At 34.5% G+C, this 19,766-nt stretch overlaps 2 protein-coding genes across 2 annotated transcripts in view; one reads left to right on the forward strand and one right to left on the reverse strand.

Annotated features, from left to right (window-relative positions):
- Positions 1-19,766, forward strand: part of LOC145694555 (phosphoenolpyruvate phosphomutase-like) — a 300,696-nt gene that overhangs the window by 18,303 nt on the left and 262,627 nt on the right. The window lies entirely within an intron of this gene.
- LOC145660788 (uncharacterized) lies at positions 1,167-2,636 on the reverse strand. The gene has a single exon (XM_081726195.1). It carries the CDS (start codon positions 2,634-2,636, stop codon positions 1,167-1,169), a length of 1,470 nt encoding a protein of 489 aa, XP_081582321.1.

Consider the following 19,766-nt stretch of genomic DNA (forward strand, 5'->3'; position numbering starts at 1 on the left):
AGTTCTAGAGAAGGAAAAAATGGAACTTTCTACGCATGTCTCGAAATATGGCAATTCCTCTTTATACAGTACATTTCTACTTATTCCACCCTCTCCGACAAAAAATTTACTTTGCAATAGCTTATCAGCTGAGCGAAAAACTCGGAGTTATTGGATTCATCGGAACGAAAGAATTCGGTCCAGGGAAAGGAACGAATCCCATGTTAGAAGAAATCAAATGGGAAAACCAAAGAAGTCGGAATCATACAATTTATCGGAACCAAAGGATTCGACCCATAGGTACGAATCATCGCTTCGAACAAATTGAAAGGAATCGATTCCGGAAAAAGGAATCAAACTGTCCATCACTATGGAAGCACTTTAAAATTTCCAATTTATGTATTATATTTGTTTATTTACGTGATACTGCAAGCACAGTAATACAGATTAGCATAGTACAGATTTAATCACAAATGTCACAAAGAAACAAAACAAATTAAGCGTAATACCTATACAATACAGCACAAGGTACAGCACGCAAAATTTTGAATTATGTACCCAGAATGGGCGTTTTGAAACATATCACTAAGTTTTCTTTGTTTTATTGAAGATGCTCGTGGAGATATGCTTTATCAAGCATATTCGTAGAAATATTATCCTTCATTTGTCTTCGTTTTACGTATAACTTAGGAACCAAAGATCTACACATCATAATATTGAACAAATTTATTCAGCAAGTCAAAATCTACCACCAATGACGACGCCAGCCTTAATTTGTTGGGGGAGAGAGAAAATGGAGGGGCAGAGATTTTTTTTGGGGGGGGCAACTATTTATTTGTGTACTGAAAAGAAGTTTTATATTACTTGACTTACAGTACAATTCAAAGTGTCTAGAGGGAAAGATGATGCCACCATGGTCACTATCCACCACTATGCCAAATTTGATTCAAAACGATAGGAATTAACACAATATATGTCCTTGTCATTCATTTTTCTAGGAAGTAACAAATAAAGAACGAAAAAGAAAATCGTTTTGACAAACAGATGACTAAGAGGCTGGATCAGCGAAAGTGTATTTGGATGGATTATACATACAAAGGCATTCTATCTGTAAATGACCTGTATTATTGTTAATCAGTAGGTCAATTAATGGTTACAACACGCAATAAGTGAACACACATAAACATCTACTCAGAAACCATAACTGAATTTGCTTCTTGTTTTTTGTACCATAAACCGTGGAATACTTCAATCATAAACACTGAAATTGCACCCAAAAGTCCTGTTATTAGTAGCACAAACGCTCCCATAATATTGCTGAACGAGATAGCAACATTTGATTGTTTTTCATGGTATTTTAGAACTAATCCTGCTGCTCTTCGATAATGAAAGGAACAGTCTTGCTTCCATTTGACAAATAAACCAGACTCGAAGCACACATTAGTGATTTTATTTAAAGACTTTGTGAAAGGAGAGCCTCGACGTAAATAGTTTCCTATTGGACTCCAGAATATTGGATCTCTGCCCATGTGGAACAACGGTTGCCCATACGCATCGTGGAATTTCATTGCATACAACTCTGCCGAGAATCGTAATGACACAAGTACAAAATCTCCTTTCTCGGAAACACGTTCCATCATCATTTCTTCATGTGTACCTTCCGTATATTTAAGATAAATAAAATTTGACAATTCATCGAATCCATACTTGAAAACTTCTCGAATGAAGGATTTACCACCAAAAACTATTCCAGAATTGAATATGTCTCCGCTTGTATAAAGAGGAGGGTATTTCTTAGGTTTGGTAACGAAACTAAACAGTGACGTCTGATAAGCAGTGCTAATAACTAAAGATATTAGGACCCAAAAGATGAATATTGCTCTTAGGAACATTTTGGTAGGAGGAGGAACTGATACAGATATACCTAATAGAATACATAAATTATACAATATAGTATGTTGAGCAGAAAAATCATTGCCGAAAACACTTGTGACATAGTAAGTCTGGAAAACAAAGACAACAGAAACAAAGGATAACAATACTGAGATCCACGGAAGAGGCTGAAACGGGAAAAATATGGTCATCCAATGAGGATAGTCCTTAGGATTAGGAATAACCCACACAATATAAACAAAATTTGGATAAACTATTGTATCGAAATATACGGTTTGTAACAGATTCATGGATTTGAAACCACCTTCATAAATGCCAGCATATATGTACTTAAAATCCCCTACAAAAGTACCATTAGGATATATCCAACCTAAAGAATCACTTGTTCTGTAAGGGTCTCCAACATTTAATGTTGCATTTAAACGAAGTTCAAAACTCTTGAGCAAATTGTAAATCATTCCTGTAAATTTTCTTTCTCCATTTTCATCTTCCGCATAATAGTAGTCAGGAAGCCTTGCAGATGTTGTTACAAGTAACGGACATTTATGCAAGTTACGTATTTTCGACGGAAATAGCTCAGTTTCTTTTACAAATTTGTTGGATTTCCATAGATCCAAAACAACTACCTGAGAAGCAGATTTACAGTGGTTTTCAGTGTAAGGGTAGCAGGTGTATACCAATATACTGTACCCATTATCATTTTCCAAGCAGCTTTCAACTTCAAGGTCTAAGGACAAGGGGGCTACAACAATGGCATCAATCATATTTTCTCTTAACATTACATGGAAAATCATTTGAAGATCTTGTGTAGTGTAAGTTCTAGTAATGAACATTACCATAACTTTTAAAGGGTGACGATAATATCTAAGTGCTGAAAATATCTTCCAGTGATATTGAATGTTCCACGGGTCTTGGAGAACAAACATATAGTTCACGTTTCCAATTTCGGAAAACAATCCGTAGAAGTTATGTCGAAGGAATGATTTATTATTAATTCTTAAGATTGGGATCATGTAGTTCTTGGTGCAGGACATAATAGTTTGTGATAAATCTTCTTCTTCTTCTTCGTCTTCTTCTTCAGAGAAAATGAATATTGTTGAATTCTGAAAGTACGTTTCAGTAATAGTACTACAAGCATATATTAGATTCTGATTTCTGATGGTCGTAGCAAGTATAAACATGCTCTGAACTGCAGCAATGAGGAACAGAATACCAAATAACAAAAGGATATTTTTAAGCATCATTGACTTCTTTATCTGGAAGAATGAAAATTGTATTTCAGAATTTGCTAACAAAAATTTGGCATCAAATGATAGACTTTACTACTTTTAATTTCGAAACACAAAAAAGTCTACAATCACTACCATTTAATACCAATTGAAAAAATATGTATAATGAATAATACTGAGGCATCATTGACTTAATCATATAATAACTATTAGAGATTTTCCAATAAATAATACAGACGTGCAAAGATTCTGCAGCAAATTTATGCTCTGATCTCAAAATAGTTACTTCTTTTGTTCTATGACATACAGAATTTGTAGAATCGATGCACTTATACCAGGGATGCAAATAATCACTCGGCCACTCGCCCCGGGCGAATGGTTCATCGGTGCGGGCGAGTTTTTAATATCACCATTACTTATTTCAAAGGTAAGTAAATGATTTTTATTGTGGGATGTGGGCTAGTAGTTTTTTTGGGGGGGAGGGGGTCTAGTAAAATTTTGCTGCTTATTTGCATCCCTGACTTACGCACTATATAGCATATGTTGTATTAGAAGTTCTGCTTTCATCAACACCTGCAGAATAAATTTTTAAACACTTAAACATTTCAAAATGTGTTTTTATTGTAACATATTACTTTATGAATTTAAATTCATTATCATTGGAAGCTAAAGCTAGAACCACATACTTATTTTGTTTTTCTGCGATAGCAGTACCCTTACCACTTCGACCTTCATATAGAGTCCTTGAGAAAATTGTTGTGTCATTTACTATTGTAATAATCTAAAATATTATTACAATTATACATGTATTTTTCTATATTCCTGTTAAATTTTAATTAAAATTAAAATATATTTATTCCCCTTTTTAAATTCTTTCTCCGCCACTGCTTCTTTAATGACCACGTTATTATACTCTCATCTCTTTAGTTTCGACATTAAAATTTCTATTTAAGTAAAATAAATGACTATAAACAAATAATATAAATCACGGGAAGGAAGGAAAATAATTTGTAAAGATAGGGACCATCTCATCCAATGAGATGCACTAGAACGGTTTCCTGTAGTTCGCTTCCATCTCTAACTCGATTGTTATAGGTCCTATTGGCATTTTGCCTTTAAACCATTGGATGCTAGTGTACAAAGACCGCTAAATCTGTGATGTTAGCGTCTAATCTTGAAGAACCTTTGTGAGCACAGGAGGGCCAACTAATGTGAGGAAATAAATTGAATAAAAATATATATTCTTACTGCTCCATCTCAACGACTATTACAGAAGATTAACAGAGGTAGGAAACAATAATAATTAAGTGAAATTCCGACATCAAAACTTTGAAGATTTAGTAACAAACTAACAATCGAAAGTAACGACAACAATAGTCATGTGGGCAGCCATGTTTGCAGTGACTGGAACCATCCATTCTTAAATTATAAATCCAGAATTTTCAGCAGTGAAAAGAAATAGTGAAAAGTTATTGTAGGTATGTTCACCCAATAAAAGTAACATTTTGTCGTTTCTTATATAAAACGTAGTATTGTTTTTTTCTTTTATCATGGCAGCCCCCTGGAAATTCTGTGTCGTAAACAATAACATAATGTCAAGTTAAGTAAGGGTGGCCCACCAGGGTACAAAAATGTAGTTCTTTCGGCGAAGCATCTGCCAGAGATCCTTGACTGATCTCTGCAGATGTCTTAAACTTGTAATATGTGATTTTATAACCATTGTTATCAATATTCCCCTCCAGTCGGTGTAGAAATTGACCATTGCTTTGCAAATCGACCTATATCAAAACATAAAATTTAACAATCCACAATAGGCAAGAGTTCCACCGTAGTTAAGTATCACACCGGAAATATATAATTGTTGATTTTAGTTAATGTATTGTGTGATTTAGTCGTAGTAAAGGTCAAGGTCAGGTCCATGATATGTAGTATTGATTAGAGTATTTACTTATTATTTATTTGTTTTGTTTAACCTCATTTCTTTTAAATAATTTCAAGACTAAAATAATTATGCCGCGAGTGTTTTTCGATAATTTTCGTAAAATTTAATTTAGTCCATGACATCCATGTATTGAAAATATACGTATGAAAGTGCAAATTTTATTGTCAGGTGCAAGGGATGCATTATCGTTGTCTACTGTGTCGACTAGGGTGCCATCTGTTACCCTTCGCTCAATGTTAGTGTTTTGTTTCAATAGAACAATTTTCACCAAACTCCTGCGGCGAGTTTGATAAGTAGCTGCTAATATGCAGTTATACGCTTCAACAAAAAAAAAGAGTGGTCTTGGGTTATTTTAAATATGAAGTTTTAATCTTGATATGCTGTTGGTAATTTCATGTAGAAATTTAAATTCGTTATTAATTTAAGAAAGGGTAAGAAAGAGTATTACCCAATTATTGCAAGCAAATCCAGTTATTTCAAGACTGCAGAAAAGTGAGAATGTGTTTTCGTGTTGTAAATGCTAGCCATGTCACTTACCTGGCTAACATTTATTCACATTAAAAAAAAAATAAGAGTATAGTTTCGTGGCGGTCTATAGGTGTAAAAAAAAAAAAAAGTCAAAACGTGTTTGACCGTGTTGTGGCCGTAACGTAATGTAATAATAATATAAATAAATAAATATAAATATAAATGTTTTATTGACAAGTGAGAGACTCTCGGGCCCAACACCAATGATAATTTATAAGAATATTGATAAAGACCCCATGGTATTTTGAGTATAGGCCACGGTTAATGGAAGTACATGCGTAATGATGAGTGCGTGTGATATTTCGGCGTCTTGCACTAACTGTATTTGTTGCTGACAAAATTGAACAATTCGGTACGCGTTGGGAAAGGAAGGTTATTTGGTTGAATTAGGTAAGAAGTTGCAGTGAAGGAAATTTATACTTTAGGTAGGAACCAACAGCATAATAGTGAACTTTCTTAATGAAACAACTGCCAATTGTTCAGATATAGTGTCAAAGTAGGTTTCATCGGTATATACACTTCATGTATATGGATTTTTTTTTTTTACCCTACCACTTCCTTTAGGCACAAGTGCATGACATTCATTTCACTAATGTGGATGGTCAACTAAAACTGTTTTATGAAAGTTATGGTCTACACTTAAGTTTTATACTCTGACGAACGGCGAAGAAATATTTTATTCCGACGTTCAAACATTATTCCAAGCGGCTGACTTGCGTGGTGTGCTTCTGGCGTGCAGTAGACAACGTGTTGTATGTATGTGTGTGTGTTGATTTGGGAGGATGCAAATTTGTTGTTTTTCCGCGATTTCGTTTTCGTACTTTTGGAATCTGTTACATGCAAGGAGAAAATCGATAGAGATGATGTTCAAACTTTATTATTGACTTACCACTACCATAAGATAACACGCCGCTCCCTTTTCCTCTTACGTTCTAGAAACGCGGCGCATGTCTGTAGCGAGCATGTCTTTGTGAGCTCATTTTGGGATTTTTGGCAGTTTTCCTTCCCAAAATGTCGGAATTTTGAATTATTATCATTATTATTTCTTATTATTTTCTTAGATTGGAGTCAGTGCTTTACTATTTTCCTGTCTTCTACGGACATTTAAAACTACCACGATTTTTTTTTTTTTTTTTAGAACATTCCAAAATTAAACAGGCAAACCCAACCTTCCGATGCAGTCGGCCGTAACCGACATGGACGTTTCTGGCAGATTACAGCGACTAGAGCGCGGGGAACCTAAGGGTAACGCCTAGGGTGTTTTCTCTTGGTTTTCCATGCTAGGACACAGCAATTCCAGCGGTCATGTCGGGACATTTCAATCCGCCCGATATTTGGGGGCGGTATTCGTTCGGAGTTTATGAAATAGTTTGGATATTTAGCGAATGTTTAAATGTTTTTTTTTAGCGTGGGAAACTAACAATGTCCATTTCTTACTTCTTCTTCATACCCTGAAACTTATGCATGTGTTGATGATTAACGAGGACTGCGAGTTGGGAAATTGTCTAAATTTACGCTAGCGATATTTTTGGAGTAGGGGAAAATATATTTGGCATTTAAAATAGTTGCTAAGTTTTTTTTTTTTTTGAGAAAAAAGAGAACGACTCGCAGTTTCGTTTACTCTCAACTAACTAACTTTGCCTGAATCTCTTTTGACTCCTGACTTTTTCTTGTTCTAACCTATCTCTTAATTTTAATATTCCCCTATTTTCCCTAAACATGTTAATATATCTATATAAAGTTTGAGCGTCAATTCGTAGTGGTCGTTAACATTTTTTTTTTAAACTGTTTCTACATTGGTTTGTATTGTACACAGAATATATATTATACTCAATGATTACGTTTTGGGCCTATCTGCTACCTTCTTCGGTCGTGTGTCTGGATTATGGCGAGCTGAGTTATTCAGTGGCAGATTAACATTTCAATACACGTGTTTCTTTTTTTTTTTCCTTTCCGGTTTCTTGCGATATAACTTAACTGACATCGTATTTCCTTGTTGAGCTGAGTGCAAATACCCATTCTGTATAGGAAGAATCACAATATACCACCTGATTTTTTTTTCTCCTCCTATTTGTTACAGTTGTCGATACATTTGAATGTATTTAGAGAAAATTATTGATCTTACAAATACTATGTTTTTTTTTCTTTTCCTTTTATTCATATACCTAATTTTGAAGTAGCCTTGTTTTAATAATTTTGTTCACCCAAAGTAATTTTGTAACGTATATAATGAAGTAAAGCTTCCTAGCGCCACAGGGCATTCTATATAAATATGTTGTATGCAGTGGAAAAGGGTTGAAAAATAAAATTGAATTATGATGTATATATTATATGATTACAGGGACTTATAACGTTACGATGAAACATATATGATTAATCATTACGAAATGTTTGAAATAAGTAAAGAAATGTAAAGTTAACCCTGTATTTACCGATTCTACATGATTTTCGTCGAGTCCCAACCTACCAGTACATTATTCGAATTGCCATCTGGGGTGCTAGCCATATTTTGTTTGACTTTTTTTTTTAAAATATATTTGCTGATTTTAATACATTTCGTAGTACGATATTTGTGTATACGTAACATTCAATACTGTTAAAATTTTGTAAATTGGGTGGAGAGACATAATTATGCATCAACTTCTCAGTGAAATAGTGATTTCAAAAATCAGTGGTGGCAAGTAATATAGTAACAGTCTAAACCAAGCACTCAGGAATACCAAATTATATCTTTCCAACTTAGTGAAATCAAAGTTAAGAAGCTGTCCCAAAAATATATATATCCTGATCTAATAAGTTTTGCGGTCGTTATGTTAAGTGGAAGCAGTAAAATATTAGACTACAATCCATCATTTAAAATTTCTTATAATGACTAAATATGCTATTCCCGGATGAGACTTATGATTTCTGTGTGGAAATCAAATTTTCTTCAGGTATAATACGTATAAATGAGTAAACCGATACGGTTCCTTCAAGCAGATCAGTTGAAGCGCTGATCAGAAGCAGGGAAATATATATATATATATACAATTATGAAAGTGTGCTGTGTACTCTTAGTGAAATTTTGAACTACGATCTAATCGAGATAGGACCCAATATAGATTTTTTTTTTATCAAACGATTTAAGATTTAAGTGGATGTGAGCGAAGAGACTCAACGTTCTAATTACTTCTAACCTCTTCAAGAATTTTGTTTTTATTATCTTTCGTTACTTTGCTAACTTGAAACCCTTTCAAGTATCTTAAAGGAAGTGGTTCACTATTGGACGTTTTATTATCAACTATTCTTCGTATAGTACCAACCGTAATGCCACACTGATAGTGGAGCTAAAAAAAAAAAAAAAAAACAGATTTTTTTTTTCTAGACATGCTTATTAAATTTCACATATGCAAACGCTATGCAACTTCTAAAATGTGTAATATATCTATGTATATTAATTTCACTTATGTTTTAATAATTTGGTTACCGATGTGTTGGATACTTTAATAATCTCAAATGTAATACCGATTTCTTAAAACTTATTAGTTAAATCTGTTTTGCGAATGATAAAATTCTAAAATCTTGCTTTCGAATTTTATTATATTCTGTTATACAATTTTTTTTTCTTTTCTTCCAATATATATTTTCCTTTCTCTGTATGTTAACATGAATATTTCATGTATTAAAATGTTTAGTGGAATTGAATTATTTGATTCAACATGTATTAGTAGTGAGTAGTACCTGACTTTTGACTTTAGTGTTTAGTATAATTTAGGAATATGTAATAAGATAGTTTTGGTGTGATACTAGTAATCTATGACAAGTCAACAGAATTACTTTAAACTTGGAAATCCATAAATATCAACATTTAACAGAGTTACCATCAAGAGCCTAATGAATAAAACATGAGGTGGTGCATCGTCATGATAGAAGAATATAATGAATACGGTAATTTAAGTTAACGGTACCATTTTATTAGACATTCACTCTGAAATATTGTTAGTACATTCATATCAATTCGCAGCTTACCAAGGAGGGTCATGGTTCATATTCAATTATTTGGCGTAATTGAACATGAATCGGCCTAGTTCCAATTTACTGTTACCTTCGAATTTCTGATACTACAAGCAAACAATAGCATGAAATGACCTTAGAAAAGGTAATTTCGTGTCATTCTTTTTAAATTGAAAACCACTCGTCCTCATCCTCCGTTCTGGACACGGTCATATAACTAAAAGAAAATAAAATATAATTTCAGAAGTCCATTGCCTTTTAAAACTTTAATACCTTCATAAATCATTTAAATCCGTTAGGCTTATTACAATTGCCTTGGCGACCAATAAAACAAATTATAACCAGAATGTAGGAGGAGTGACGTAGTTGGGGGTTTCAATTTTTGGCGACACATGACAGGATTGTTGCCATGGTAACGTTTGTTCCGATGGCAACGGACTGTTACAATTTTTGGCGCCCAAGTGACAGGACAAGTGTCACCATAGTAACCAAGTTACTAAAAACACTACGGCAGTTTTCGGATAAGTCAGTGACTAGACAATGTATTTCAACTTTTGGCTTCCGTGTCTTAAGACTCGTAGCTATAGTGATGAAAATATCATTGAGCACATATTATCTGCTTACATCAGATTAGTCCATGATTTGAAAGCAAACCTTCAAGTTGATAGAACCGCTAGCAACACCTCATTGTTTTGTTTTAAGGGTGGTTAATAAGCAACAATAATTTAAAAGTGGAGGAAGTAAAAGTAAGTAAATAACGCCGAAGAACTATATTTAACCCGAAGGGCCTATTCGAAAAATTAAGTTTATATTTGGTGTGTATATTTTGTGTTTATTTGTAAGTTATTTTCTGTGTGTAAATGTTTAACGATAACATGGCAAATTCGAATAATATAGTGGGGGGTGGAGACTCCTCGAATACTTTGTGTTGCCAGTGCAACCAAACATATGAAGAACCCCAAAGGAAAGTAGAATGTACCAAATGTCCCAATTGGTACCACTTCCAATGTTTACAATACTCCGATACGGAGGAAAGGGAGGAACAATTGGCAAAAGATTCCAACTGGACATGTCCCAAATGTAGGGAAAAGCTCCCTGATCATAGCTCAGAATTAATGAAAACGTCTGAACAAGTAGACGCAGACTTTGAATTGGGTAAAGTAACTGCCGAATCTACTCGAAATGAGATAGAGCTGGTAAACGGTAAAGACGGAAATGGGAATTCAGAAGACGGTGACACCGTCGGAAATTCAAGCCAGTCACCTGTCGACATGCAAACGATGTTGGCAGCGATAAATGAAATGCTAAAATCCGAAATGAATAAGATGAATAAGGAAATGAAGAAAGGGTTCGATGAAAATAAGGTAGAAATGATGGATTTGAGAAAAGAATTGGGTAATTCGGTGAACCGATTGACTGAGGACATGAGAAACATGAAATTGGAAATACAGGGTGAACTTAGGAGCGAGGTAAAAAGACTAGATAGTGTAATCCTGGAAGTTAAAAATGAAACTTCCCAATTGGAAAAACGTGTACGTGATGTAGAAGTAGTTTCACACTCGGTCCCAGGTAAGATTCAAAAATTAGATTTGCAGGTAAATTTGAACAAAGAGGCTCTTACAGAATTGAAGGTAAAAATGGACTCTGTAAGTGAGATCAACGAGAAAATACGGAGTCAGTTGACCGTGCTGCGGAATAAGTGCGATGAACAGTCAATCAGTAATATCAGTAGGCCACTAAACCCAGAGCCTACTGTAGGAACGGACACTTTCGTTAAGCAAGTTTCTGAACCGGCTTGTCCGCGTATTCCTTTGAGCACTATTTTGGAAGAGTCTACGTCCAAAGGAACTATCAAATTACCAATGCCAGTGATAAGCTCTTCCATAACGAATACAGTTGTAAATACACTTCCACAGTTTAGTACTGTAACCAGCACAGTACCCAGTTTAAATATTCCTCATTCGTCTCCATTTAAGTTGAATTTGCCGCTGAGTGGTCTGGCTCCCTCATGGTCCGGAGGTTCGGCCGTGGGTGGTGTCGGATCGGATCGCGGGGCGTATCCTTCTGGGGTTGGCTGTGTTGTTTCTGCCGGGTATCCGTGGACGAGCGGTATTAGTACTACTCGTTCGGCTCAGTATCCTATTCCAACGCCTATATTCAATAATTACACGTCAGTACCGAATGTGCATGCACCCATGCAAACGTACATGAGTACTAAAGTAAAAATGGGAGACATTGATCGATTTCCTAAGTTCGATGGCAACACTTCATCTGGTATTCCAAAAACTTTTCTAAAACGGTTGCAACAGTGTATGGATATGTATCCGTTCACTGATTACGAGAAATTACAAACTGCGGAGCGTTGTCTGTCGTCGTATGCGGCTGCATGGATGCAGGCGAATCGGCACAGAATGCGAACGTACTCTGATTTTCTGGTGCTGTTTAAAGATACTTATTGCAATGACCAGATTGAACGCGCACAGAAGAAAGCGTTGCAATCTACACGATACGATAAAACAAAGTATGCGTCGTTGCTCGATTTCTCCTGGAATATTATAGAACGCTATTATAGTATCACTAATGAACCAAGCAATGCCGAAATTATTGACATTGTAATTGGGTGTCTTCCGCCCGAAGAATCCAGAGCCATTGCAGCTCATTTATGCCAGGACGTGAATGAACTCGTCGCACGAATCGGTGCGTTGTCCGGAGCGTCGCGATATGGACTCGATAATCGACCTCCCCCAAGGAAGTACTTTGCTAGACACGTGAAACCGAACAATCCTGTACGAACACACGTTAACACGAGCTGCCAGACTGACTTCCTGAGTTACACTCAAACAGGTTATAGATACCCTCGCGCGTTTGAGTCGGGACACCAGAATGGTGGACCGAGATGGTTTAACAGATATAGACCAATTTCTCATCAGCCGTATAACAGGCCAAATTCTAATCAAAATGTTGATAACAGTGAGTATCCTAGAGCTGTTAACAGACGCGGTAATAGTAGACGTGGTAGAGGTGGATACACTAATACCATAGATCATAGGAACAACAATAGTAATAGTAATAATAACAATAGTCGTTCAGAGAATGAGTTGCGAATAGTGACCCGGGAAAATGACCAAGAGACCTAGAACCCATCGAAAATAGTCTAAAGTTAATTCTGGTATCTAGTGATACAAATAAGAGTAACAATGAAATTTGCACTGGATTTACGTTAAAAGAAAAACAATTAGTCATGCTAAAAACCCACCCATTGTCATCTGTCATAAAACATGAAGCTGCTAAATGGATGTTAGTATATACCGGCCCATACTTAGTCCACAAAATACTGAAGAATTGCGCTGTTCTACATACACTTAAAGGAGTAAGTATCGGTACTCAAAATTTCCACAATTTAAAATTATTCAATTGCACACAGGAGAAATACGAAGAATTGTTGAAAGACTACTCTAATTAACGCTATCATAAGACCACTGACCTACCAGTACTAAGTAGTAATTTAGTATGCTTCACATTATCTTAATTCACGATCATGGTTATTTCCCTATTAGAGCTCAAATAATCGTAGTCAATTTAGAAAAATTTGCTTTTTATCAAAATCAAATTTTTCTCGCGTCGAGGTGGAGAAATTGTAATAATCTAAAATATTATTACAATTATACATGTATTTTTCTATATTCCTGTTAAATTTTAATTAAAATTAAAATATATTTATTCCCCTTTTTAAATTCTTTCTCCGCCACTGCTTCTTTAATGACCACGTTATTATACTCTCATCTCTTTAGTTTCGACATTAAAATTTCTATTTAAGTAAAATAAATGACTATAAACAAATAATATAAATCACGGGAAGGAAGGAAAATAATTTGTAAAGATAGGGACCATCTCATCCAATGAGATGCACTAGAACGGTTTCCTGTAGTTCGCTTCCATCTCTAACTCGATTGTTATAGGTCCTATTGGCATTTTGCCTTTAAACCATTGGATGCTAGTGTACAAAGACCGCTAAATCTGTGATGTTAGCGTCTAATCTTGAAGAACCTTTGTGAGCACAGGAGGGCCAACTAATGTGAGGAAATAAATTGAATAAAAATATATATTCTTACTGCTCCATCTCAACGACTATTACAGAAGATTAACAGAGGTAGGAAACAATAATAATTAAGTGAAATTCCGACATCAAAACTTTGAAGATTTAGTAACAAACTAACAATCGAAAGTAACGACAACAATAGTCATGTGGGCAGCCATGTTTGCAGTGACTGGAACCATCCATTCTTAAATTATAAATCCAGAATTTTCAGCAGTGAAAAGAAATAGTGAAAAGTTATTGTAGGTATGTTCACCCAATAAAAGTAACATTTTGTCGTTTCTTATATAAAACGTAGTATTGTTTTTTTCTTTTATCATGGCAGCCCCCTGGAAATTCTGTGTCGTAAACAATAACATAATGTCAAGTTAAGTAAGGGTGGCCCACCAGGGTACAAAAATGTAGTTCTTTCGGCGAAGCATCTGCCAGAGATCCTTGACTGATCTCTGCAGATGTCTTAAACTTGTAATATGTGATTTTATAACCATTGTTATCAATATTCCCCTCCAGTCGGTGTAGAAATTGACCATTGCTTTGCAAATCGACCTATATCAAAACATAAAATTTAACAATCCACAATAGGCAAGAGTTCCACCGTAGTTAAGTATCACACCGGAAATATATAATTGTTGATTTTAGTTAATGTATTGTGTGATTTAGTCGTAGTAAAGGTCAAGGTCAGGTCCATGATATGTAGTATTGATTAGAGTATTTACTTATTATTTATTTGTTTTGTTTAACCTCATTTCTTTTAAATAATTTCAAGACTAAAATAATTATGCCGCGAGTGTTTTTCGATAATTTTCGTAAAATTTAATTTAGTCCATGACATCCATGTATTGAAAATATACGTATGAAAGTGCAAATTTTATTGTCAGGTGCAAGGGATGCATTATCGTTGTCTACTGTGTCGACTAGGGTGCCATCTGTTACCCTTCGCTCAATGTTAGTGTTTTGTTTCAATAGAACAATTTTCACCAAACTCCTGCGGCGAGTTTGATAAGTAGCTGCTAATATGCAGTTATACGCTTCAACAAAAAAAAAGAGTGGTCTTGGGTTATTTTAAATATGAAGTTTTAATCTTGATATGCTGTTGGTAATTTCATGTAGAAATTTAAATTCGTTATTAATTTAAGAAAGGGTAAGAAAGAGTATTACCCAATTATTGCAAGCAAATCCAGTTATTTCAAGACTGCAGAAAAGTGAGAATGTGTTTTCGTGTTGTAAATGCTAGCCATGTCACTTACCTGGCTAACATTTATTCACATTAAAAAAAAAAATAAGAGTATAGTTTCGTGGCGGTCTATAGGTGTAAAAAAAAAAAAAAGTCAAAACGTGTTTGACCGTGTTGTGGCCGTAACGTAATGTAATAATAATATAAATAAATAAATATAAATATAAATGTTTTATTGACAAGTGAGAGACTCTCGGGCCCAACACCAATGATAATTTATAAGAATATTGATAAAGACCCCATGGTATTTTGAGTATAGGCCACGGTTAATGGAAGTACATGCGTAATGATGAGTGCGTGTGATATTTCGGCGTCTTGCACTAACTGTATTTGTTGCTGACAAAATTGAACAATTCGGTACGCGTTGGGAAAGGAAGGTTATTTGGTTGAATTAGGTAAGAAGTTGCAGTGAAGGAAATTTATACTTTAGGTAGGAACCAACAGCATAATAGTGAACTTTCTTAATGAAACAACTGCCAATTGTTCAGATATAGTGTCAAAGTAGGTTTCATCGGTATATACACTTCATGTATATGGATTTTTTTTTTTTACCCTACCACTTCCTTTAGGCACAAGTGCATGACATTCATTTCACTAATGTGGATGGTCAACTAAAACTGTTTTATGAAAGTTATGGTCTACACTTAAGTTTTATACTCTGACGAACGGCGAAGAAATATTTTATTCCGACGTTCAAACATTATTCCAAGCGGCTGACTTGCGTGGTGTGCTTCTGGCGTGCAGTAGACAACGTGTTGTATGTATGTGTGTGTGTTGATTTGGGAGGATGCAAATTTGTTGTTTTTCCGCGATTTCGTTTTCGTACTTTTGGAATCTGTTACATGCAAGGAGAAAATCGATAGAGATGATGTTCAAACTTTATTATTGACTTACCACTACCATAAGATAACACGCCGCTCCCTTTTCCTCTTACGTTCTAGAAACGCGGCGCATGTCTGTAGCGAGCATGTCTTTGTGAGCTCATTTTGGGATTTTTGGCAGTTTTCCTTCCCAAAATGTCGGAATTTTGAATTATTATCATTATTATTTCTTATTATTTTCTTAGATTGGAGTCAGTGCTTTACTATTTTCCTGTCTTCTACGGACATTTAAAACTACCACGATTTTTTTTTTTTTTTTTAGAACATTCCAAAATTAAACAGGCAAACCCAACCTTCCGATGCAGTCGGCCGTAACCGACATGGACGTTTCTGGCAGATTACAGCGACTAGAGCGCGGGGAACCTAAGGGTAACGCCTAGGGTGTTTTCTCTTGGTTTTCCATGCTAGGACACAGCAATTCCAGCGGTCATGTCGGGACATTTCAATCCGCCCGATATTTGGGGGCGGTATTCGTTCGGAGTTTATGAAATAGTTTGGATATTTAGCGAATGTTTAAATGTTTTTTTTTTAGCGTGGGAAACTAACAATGTCCATTTCTTACTTCTTCTTCATACCCTGAAACTTATGCATGTGTTGATGATTAACGAGGACTGCGAGTTGGGAAATTGTCTAAATTTACGCTAGCGATATTTTTGGAGTAGGGGAAAATATATTTGGCATTTAAAATAGTTGCTAAGTTTTTTTTTTTTTTGAGAAAAAAGAGAACGACTCGCAGTTTCGTTTACTCTCAACTAACTAACTTTGCCTGAATCTCTTTTGACTCCTGACTTTTTCTTGTTCTAACCTATCTCTTAATTTTAATATTCCCCTATTTTCCCTAAACATGTTAATATATCTATATAAAGTTTGAGCGTCAATTCGTAGTGGTCGTTAACATTTTTTTTTAAACTGTTTCTACATTGGTTTGTATTGTACACAGAATATATATTATACTCAATGATTACGTTTTGGGCCTATCTGCTACCTTCTTCGGTCGTGTGTCTGGATTATGGCGAGCTGAGTTATTCAGTGGCAGATTAACATTTCAATACACGTGTTTCTTTTTTTTTTTCCTTTCCGGTTTCTTGCGATATAACTTAACTGACATCGTATTTCCTTGTTGAGCTGAGTGCAAATACCCATTCTGTATAGGAAGAATCACAATATACCACCTGATTTTTTTTTCTCCTCCTATTTGTTACAGTTGTCGATACATTTGAATGTATTTAGAGAAAATTATTGATCTTACAAATACTATGTTTTTTTTTCTTTTCCTTTTATTCATATACCTAATTTTGAAGTAGCCTTGTTTTAATAATTTTGTTCACCCAAAGTAATTTTGTAACGTATATAATGAAGTAAAGCTTCCTAGCGCCACAGGGCATTCTATATAAATATGTTGTATGCAGTGGAAAAGGGTTGAAAAATAAAATTGAATTATGATGTATATATTATATGATTACAGGGACTTATAACGTTACGATGAAACATATATGATTAATCATTACGAAATGTTTGAAATAAGTAAAGAAATGTAAAGTTAACCCTGTATTTACCGATTCTACATGATTTTCGTCGAGTCCCAACCTACCAGTACATTATTCGAATTGCCATCTGGGGTGCTAGCCATATTTTGTTTGACTTTTTTTTTTAAAATATATTTGCTGATTTTAATACATTTCGTAGTACGATATTTGTGTATACGTAACATTCAATACTGTTAAAATTTTGTAAATTGGGTGGAGAGACATAATTATGCATCAACTTCTCAGTGAAATAGTGATTTCAAAAATCAGTGGTGGCAAGTAATATAGTAACAGTCTAAACCAAGCACTCAGGAATACCAAATTATATCTTTCCAACTTAGTGAAATCAAAGTTAAGAAGCTGTCCCAAAAATATATATATCCTGATCTAATAAGTTTTGCGGTCGTTATGTTAAGTGGAAGCAGTAAAATATTAGACTACAATCCATCATTTAAAATTTCTTATAATGACTAAATATGCTATTCCCGGATGAGACTTATGATTTCTGTGTGGAAATCAAATTTTCTTCAGGTATAATACGTATAAATGAGTAAACCGATACGGTTCCTTCAAGCAGATCAGTTGAAGCGCTGATCAGAAGCAGGGAAATATATATATATATATACAATTATGAAAGTGTGCTGTGTACTCTTAGTGAAATTTTGAACTACGATCTAATCGAGATAGGACCCAATATAGATTTTTTTTTTATCAAACGATTTAAGATTTAAGTGGATGTGAGCGAAGAGACTCAACGTTCTAATTACTTCTAACCTCTTCAAGAATTTTGTTTTTATTATCTTTCGTTACTTTGCTAACTTGAAACCCTTTCAAGTATCTTAAAGGAAGTGGTTCACTATTGGACGTTTTATTATCAACTATTCTTCGTATAGTACCAACCGTAATGCCACACTGATAGTGGAGCTAAAAAAAAAAAAAAAAACAGATTTTTTTTTTCTAGACATGCTTATTAAATTTCACATATGCAAACGCTATGCAACTTCTAAAATGTGTAATATATCTATGTATATTAATTTCACTTATGTTTTAATAATTTGGTTACCGATGTGTTGGATACTTTAATAATCTCAAATGTAATACCGATTTCTTAAAACTTATTAGTTAAATCTGTTTTGCGAATGATAAAATTCTAAAATCTTGCTTTCGAATTTTATTATATTCTGTTATACAATTTTTTTTTCTTTTCTTCCAATATATATTTTCCTTTCTCTGTATGTTAACATGAATATTTCATGTATTAAAATGTTTAGTGGAATTGAATTATTTGATTCAACATGTATTAGTAGTGAGTAGTACCTGACTTTTGACTTTAGTGTTTAGTATAATTTAGGAATATGTAATAAGATAGTTTTGGTGTGATACTAGTAATCTATGACAAGTCAACAGAATTACTTTAAACTTGGAAATCCATAAATATCAACATTTAACAGAGTTACCATCAAGAGCCTAATGAATAAAACATGAGGTGGTGCATCGTCATGATAGAAGAATATAATGAATACGGTAATTTAAGTTAACGGTACCATTTTATTAGACATTCACTCTGAAATATTGTTAGTACATTCATATCAATTCGCAGCTTACCAAGGAGGGTCATGGTTCATATTCAATTATTTGGCGTAATTGAACATGAATCGGCCTAGTTCCAATTTACTGTTACCTTCGAATTTCTGATACTACAAGCAAACAATAGCATGAAATGACCTTAGAAAAGGTAATTTCGTGTCATTCTTTTTAAATTGAAAACCACTCGTCCTCATCCTCCGTTCTGGACACGGTCATATAACTAAAAGAAAATAAAATATAATTTCAGAAGTCCATTGCCTTTTAAAACTTTAATACCTTCATAAATCATTTAAATCCGTTAGGCTTATTACAATTGCCTTGGCGACCAATAAAACAAATTATAACCAGAATGTAGGAGGAGTGACGTAGTTGGGGGTTTCAATTTTTGGCGACACATGACAGGATTGTTGCCATGGTAACGTTTGTTCCGATGGCAACGGACTGTTACACTATATAGCGTATCTCAGTCAAGACATGGTATGTTTGCTTGTTTGAGTGTATATTCTTCAGTTGAGACTTCATGAACAACATGTCAAGCTCGAATAGAATCAGAAGAGAATACGTCAACAATCTGAAAAATTTTTGTTTGTACCCGCATGTGAGTGTAAGAACTTGATTAGCCACTTAGGAAAAGTCTATGAACTAAAACATGGGCGTCTATTTGTTGACTTAAGCAGAAATAGTATAAAAAGAGTTCTGCACAATTGCAATCTACTAGCATTTATACCAGACATTCCTTAAAAAAATAGACATTATATCTATTGTATTAGACAAAACAAATAGAATGAACATTTGTGATATCCAGGCCCGCAACCAGAGGGGGGCTGGCTCCCTTTAAACTTTTCGTGGCCCTCGATACAAAAACACAATTTAGATAT

This window comes from Thermobia domestica, chromosome 9, assembly GCF_964235325.1.
Source record: "Thermobia domestica chromosome 9, izTheDome1.hap1.1, whole genome shotgun sequence".
Taxonomy (NCBI): domain Eukaryota; kingdom Metazoa; phylum Arthropoda; class Insecta; order Zygentoma; family Lepismatidae; genus Thermobia; species Thermobia domestica.